This window comes from Coffea arabica, chromosome 1e, assembly GCF_036785885.1.
Source record: "Coffea arabica cultivar ET-39 chromosome 1e, Coffea Arabica ET-39 HiFi, whole genome shotgun sequence".
Taxonomy (NCBI): Eukaryota; Viridiplantae; Streptophyta; class Magnoliopsida; order Gentianales; family Rubiaceae; genus Coffea; species Coffea arabica.
The window spans coordinates 47,845,889-47,851,953 of record NC_092311.1 but is presented as its reverse complement, the minus strand read 5'-3'; the positions used below and the strand labels follow the sequence as shown (position 1 = coordinate 47,851,953).

Below are 6,065 nucleotides of genomic sequence, written 5' to 3'. Positions count from 1 at the left end.
GGGTGGATTAGTATACACTTTGCCACAGCAAGCAAACGGAAAGAGTGTGTGTGTGAAAGCAGCGTTTGGTGATAATTGAAATTGAAATTGAAGATGAGGCAATTCGATCCCTGGCCGGTTTTCTTCCGGAGAGAGTGGAGGCGTACTTGGCCGTTTCTTGTAGGTTTCGCCGTGACCGGCACCGTTATTACGAAGTTCTCACTTGGCCTCACCGGTATCATTTCTCCCGGTGTTACGATTGTGTCTTGCCCTAGTTGTGCAACATTTTTCCCCTCGATTTTAACCTCATTTTAATTTGATTTCTGATGCAGAGGAGGATGCCAAGAACTCTCCCTTCGTCCAGCGTCACCGCAACGCGTATGCTCCGTCAACATCCTAGCTTGATTTTGATTTTTTTTTCCTGTCTTTGTCTAGTTTGTTTTAGTTTACTAATTGCTATGCGGACGTAGGTACTTTCTATACCATTTTATGTTACTTGCCTCTTGGATTTGAGGAATTCCTTTGCAAAATTGTCTCGGGTTGATAGTTGACTTTGTGCCTAATTATTGAGCTTTTAATTATTTGCTTTTAATTGAAGTTACGGTTTTTGATATACTGAGCTGCTATGGAATCTTTTCATGTTCATCTTTTAAGGTTCTCAAAGTTTTTTTGAAAGATTGTGTCCCATGATGTTTGAAGTCATTTGATGTGCCTGAGAATGTTGCTGTGATTTTTAAAAGAAGAAGAAGAGGAAAAAGGTGAGCAGAAAGAAGGAGAAGTTGAAGTCAATTTCTTAGATTTGGACTTCAACATTTATATATTTATGGTAACCTAATAATAGCACAAATATGGTTTTAATTTAGAATAAAACTAGCAATGCCAGTGTAAACAAACCTATCTATTGTTTGTGGAGGGGGGCCGGGGGAGTGGGGGTTTGGGGCGCATTATGGTGAACACTAATAGCCATCAAGTAACATGGTTAACTACACGTTGGTCGAATGCATTTACACTTTTGGGGTAATATGGAGTCCTTGACAGGAGAAATTTGCTAGTCAGCAGAAGTTAACTGCATATGATAGACTGCACTGGAAGGTTCCGTTGAGTAACCACATATGGATTATCATGGAAGTGGAAATTTGGAATTTCTCCTTTCTGTTTTCATTGCATGTTGTTTGTTTGGGGTATGTGATAGTGTCTGTAGGTCTAATCTAGTTATTGTATTTAGTCGTTACATTGTATTCTTACTGCAATTATTTTTGTGTCTGACTGGCTTATCTTCTATTAATTGTGTTGCTCAGTGTGGAATGTCCATGGCTTCTGAATTGGATGCACACTTGTGCCTGTAGTGAATTTGCAAATTGAATGTTATTGACAAAATCAAGCATTGTTATTGATTGGCTATAGAAACACTGTAGTAAGCTCAGGTCTAGGAGCACTATGTTAGACTTTATATTTGGATGCTCTCGAGTAGCTTCTTGAGTACTTCTATAAGTTCAGAGATGTGTCAGAGTCCGATTATGGCTCTAGTGACTCCTCCCTGTGCAGTTGCCATTTGGTATATCCTTTGAAAATTTAACCTTGAATCATAGGAATGGATCTTTAGATTTCATTGGATCTTTCAGTTCTGCAGAGGTTTCATGTTTTCTGTTTGTCTTGGTTCCTTGTTATTCAGTCAAAATCATCAAACTATAAGTCTAATCCCTTACATCTGGCAATGCAAACTTTGTGACTACTAATATCTTTTGTACGCTCAATGTGAGAGCACAGTCACCACAATCACTCTCTGTTTTTTCCAGATGTTTTCTTGAGAAAATGTGGTTTGGTATTGAGAGTGCAAATACTTAGTACTGTCTGTTTGCTTGCTGGTCCTATACATTCCAGCAGTTAGCTGTGATCTGTTTCTGCACAGCATATGTTGTCTGTTTTTGGGTTGAAGCTGCTATCTGTCTTTTGTTAGTGTGTGAATGGTCTCTTTGTGTTTGAATTAACCTCGATGTACTACTGGATGAGGTGATTTCTTCTGTTCTTTCTGAAGTTGCTTTTGCTTGTGTGCTCTGTCACTTAATATTGTGTTCTAATTATTTGGTTTGATATTCTTGTGTTTTATAGGTGATATCTTGCGCTAGCACACCCTTTTAGTCACTTTGCTCGACGCTGAAGTGGAGTGGTTTCTTTCTTTCTTTCTTTGTTTTTCTTTTTCTTTTGGTGTTCTTCGCCAATTGTAATAACTATGAGACAAACACCAAACAGTTTGCTGCTTCCTACCTCAAAATATCGGTTGCTAAAACTGTTGAACACTAGAGCTGGAGGGTGTTACTTTTGATCAAATAAATGAACGACTTTCTTCTACCTTTAGATAAACACCCAATGCTGATTTCATTAAAGGAGATGAAGCCTGCATTATTTGTTTGCAGTGGGGTGCTAATGGTGGGCACAGTGCCGAAGAGTTGATTTGTTTTACATGGCCTTTTGCGTTATAAACGGAAAGTGAGCTTGATAAACACATTAGCATACTTTATGCTGAATAATATAAGCTCCATATTTTGCTTCTGACTAATGTAAAGCCTTGCAACTTTAAGAGTTTTTCACGCATTTCAGAATTGGTCAATATGCTTTTCTTCCTCCCTCAACTCCCCCCCCCCCCCCTCCTCCTCCTCCTCCTCCTCCTTGCGGCGACTCCTTTTTTTTTTTTTTTTTGTCGAAACTGCAACATTGTATTAATAAGGAAAATTACAGAGTAATTGGGCAACTGCCCGTACAATCTGCTTGGGCTAATTCAAGCAGCCAAACTGGGAAGTTTTCCTTCCATTCAGTATCGTTCTCCAAAGTAACAGCTATTTTAGCTATCTTGTGACTAACAAAGTTGTTCACCCTTTTTGTTAGGGTGAAACAACATTCATCAAATTTTGATTTAAGAATCCTAACATCATGTACAATTGTTGCTATAGCAGCGTCCTCCTCCTCTCTACTCACTGCCTTAACCACCTGACTACAGTCCGTTTCAAACTCAACCCTTCGCCAACCTTGCTTGCGGGCAACTATCATAGCTTCCCTTAACGCCTTTGCTTCCTCCACCTTTGGGCTAGCACAACTCAGACTAGGAACAGCCCAAGCCCCCCGCAAACGTCCCAGCCAGTCCCGCGCCACCAGCCCCCATCCTGCCCTATCAGCTTCCTGATGTAGTGCTGCATCTGAATTCACCTTAACCCAACCAGCCCTTGGCTTCCCCCACCCTGAAACTGCTTTCTCTTTATCCTTCTGACCCTCATCAGTATTCCTCACTCCTTCCAGCAGATCCTGATACTCCCTCCATTCCCTCAATGCCTTCTCTACCACCACCCTTGGGTCATCACGATTCTCACCAAACTGTCTAGCATTCCTGGACTTCCATATTTGCCACAGTAGATTGACAGTTAGAGTGATACGTTCCCTCCCATTATTCTCTTTTGCCGCCCCCTTTAATTCCTCCCACCAATGCCAGAAACTGCCTGATAGCCTCTCTAAACCATCCCAATTCAGTGGCGCAAGCTTCCATATCACCTTGGCATAGTGACATTGAAACAAGCAGTGTTCAATAGTCTCCACCTTCTCCCCACAGCTTACACACACTGGATCACCTTTCGAGCACCTTTCTCTGATCACTGCATTCACTGGCAACACCCCATGCAAGCATTTCCAAACGAAATGCTTCAGCTTTTGCTTCATGCTCAAGCCCCACAAAAAGGTCCAGCTCGGATGAGTTCCCATCTTTGTACAACTAGAACTAGCATTTGCTGTGCTCTGCAGCCTCCTCCTTTTCCTTTTCTTGGCCAGTCTATAGCCTGACTTAACCGTATACTGACCTGTAGCAGAGAAGTTCCAATATATTCTATCCTTTAGTGGTTGTATCCCAAGCGGAATTCTCAATATCTCCCTCCCTTCCTCCTCCTCAAAAACTTGCTTGACCAGCTCCCTATCCCACTTCCCATCCCTAATTAGTTCACACACTTTCTGTACCTTCATCCCCTCCCTTCTCCTTGATTTGATCCTTCCATCCTCAGCACAAGGGAGCCACCGATCCAACCAAATGTTAATAGATTTCCCATCCCCAATCCTCTTCCTAGTTCCTTCTTCCAAAAGATCTTTTGCACTAAGAAGACTTTTCCAACACCATGAATCACCACTGGCTGCCTTTGTATCCCAAATGGACCTTCCTTTAAAGTATCTTGCCTTCATTACCCTGCTCACCAGAAGATTTGGCCTAGTCAAAAGTCTCCAAAGCTGTTTCGCCAGCAATGCTAAATTGAACTCACTCAACTCCCTGAACCCCAAACCACCATCTGCCTTAACCTCAGTCAGCTTTCCCCACTTGAGCCAATGAATCCTTTGTTCAGCTTCCTTCTGACCCCACCAGAACCTGGCCATCTCAGAGCATATCTCCCTGCACAAGGACTGTGGCAGTAAGCAGCAAGACATGACATAGGTAGGTAGAGCCATTACCACTGACTTCAGCAATATCTCTTTCCCAGCATGACTCAATAGCTTCTCTTTCCACCCCGTAAGCCTTGCAGTTGTTTTTTGACGTATAAATTCGAAAACCTGCCTTTTAGACCTCCCAATAACCAGCGGTAAGCCCAAGTATTTGCTCTGTAACACTTGTCTCATTCCCTGTAGCTCAGCTAGCACTCTTCTTTTATGCACCTCCTTTACGTTCCTACTAAAAAATATGGAGGATTTCTCTATATTGATCTTCTGACCAGAAGCTCGTTCATAAGCCTCTAGAATCATCCTCAGCTGACCAGCTTCCTCTCCATTAGCCTTGCAGAAAATCAGTGAATCATCTGCAAAAAACAAATGCGACAACCTGGGAGCACCTCTTGCAACCTTCAATCCTGACAACCTCCCTTGACCATTAGCTTGCTTTAATAGAGAGGTAAAACCTTCAGCACATATCAAGAACAAATATGGAGACAAAGGATCCCCTTGTCTCAATCCTCTAGTAGGTCTGATGAAACCAGTCTTTTCCCCATTAAAATTCACAGCATAGGAGACACTAGTCACACAGTTCATAATCCAATTGATCCACCTAGGACAGAAACCCATCCTAAACATCACCTTGGCCAAAAATTCCCACTCAACCCTGTCATATGCCTTGGACATATCTAGTTTGAGAGCCATGTACCCCTCTTTCCCATTCCTTTTATTTTTTAGGATTGCGGCGACTCCTTTTACTTAGCTTAGTTTGGGAGTTTGGGATAGAAAAGAGAAGAAGGGAAAACTTAAATTATGAGAGAAGAAAATAGATTGTTATGATATTTGGAAGTTTTGAGAATTAGTGGAATGATTTTGGATATGAAAGTCATTAATTGTTCAAAACCTTTTTAAGGATAAAATAGATATTTTAAACAAAATTTCACAAGCTTCCTCAAACTTTCTTTCTAGTTCTGTCCAATGTGGGAGGAAAATTTTTGCCGACTATTCATCTTTTTGAATCCTCCTATTTCCTTTCTTTTTTTTTTTTTAACTAAAATCTCACAAGCAAAGGGAAACTAAACTTTCTCTTATTTTTCTTTCTTTTCTGTCCAAATCCTCAACTCCCAAATGAAGCCTAAGAGTTCTTTGTCGTTCCCCAATTGCTTAGAGCTCTCTGCGCATTGTGTCTCCCTTATCTCTTCTTTTCTGTCCAAGTTCGATGAATTTGTCGTTGGAAAAGTAATCATCTCTACTCTACATCCGCCAGATAAAGACGCACGGTGCGACATATATGGTATTCTGTTGCGTTTCACTCGTAGCCTTCAAGATGCCGTCCAGACCTCTCAGTGAAACTTAATTGTCTTTAATCTTCGTTATCCTGTGTCACGCACGCAGTTTGTGTGTGTGTGTGTGTGTGTTAGAGGAGTTAAATTCCCTAGTCTGATGTAAGTAACTCGGTTACTTAGTTTTGTCATGTTAATGCATTTCCTCTTTCTTACCGCCCCACCCCCAACCCACCCACCAAAAAAAAAAAAAAGGAATCTGTCTTAAGATAAAATATGAAGCTTGTCTTCACCACTAAACACAAAACCAAAAAGCAGAAACTAAGAATAGAAATTCTTTTAATCAGTAAC

At 41.2% G+C, this 6,065-nt stretch overlaps 1 protein-coding gene across 1 annotated transcript; it reads left to right on the top strand.

Annotated features, from left to right (window-relative positions):
* LOC113708890 (ATP synthase small subunit 6, mitochondrial) lies at nucleotides 1-2,328 on the top strand. The gene is made up of 3 exons (XM_027231586.2): nucleotides 1-214; nucleotides 312-357; nucleotides 2,089-2,328. Exons 1-3 carry the CDS (start codon nucleotides 94-96, stop codon nucleotides 2,090-2,092), a joined length of 171 nt encoding a protein of 56 aa, XP_027087387.1. The 5' UTR covers nucleotides 1-93; the 3' UTR covers nucleotides 2,093-2,328.
* The last annotated feature ends 3,737 nt before the right edge of the window (nucleotides 2,329-6,065 follow it).

Coding starts and splice junctions, on each gene's coding strand:
- LOC113708890 (XM_027231586.2), top strand. CDS start 94: ATGAGGCAATTCGATCCCTGGCCGGTTTTCTTCCGGAGAGAGTGGAGG. Junction 215..311: donor GTTCTCACTTGGCCTCACCG/GTATCATTTCTC, acceptor TTTCTGATGCAG/AGGAGGATGCCAAGAACTCT.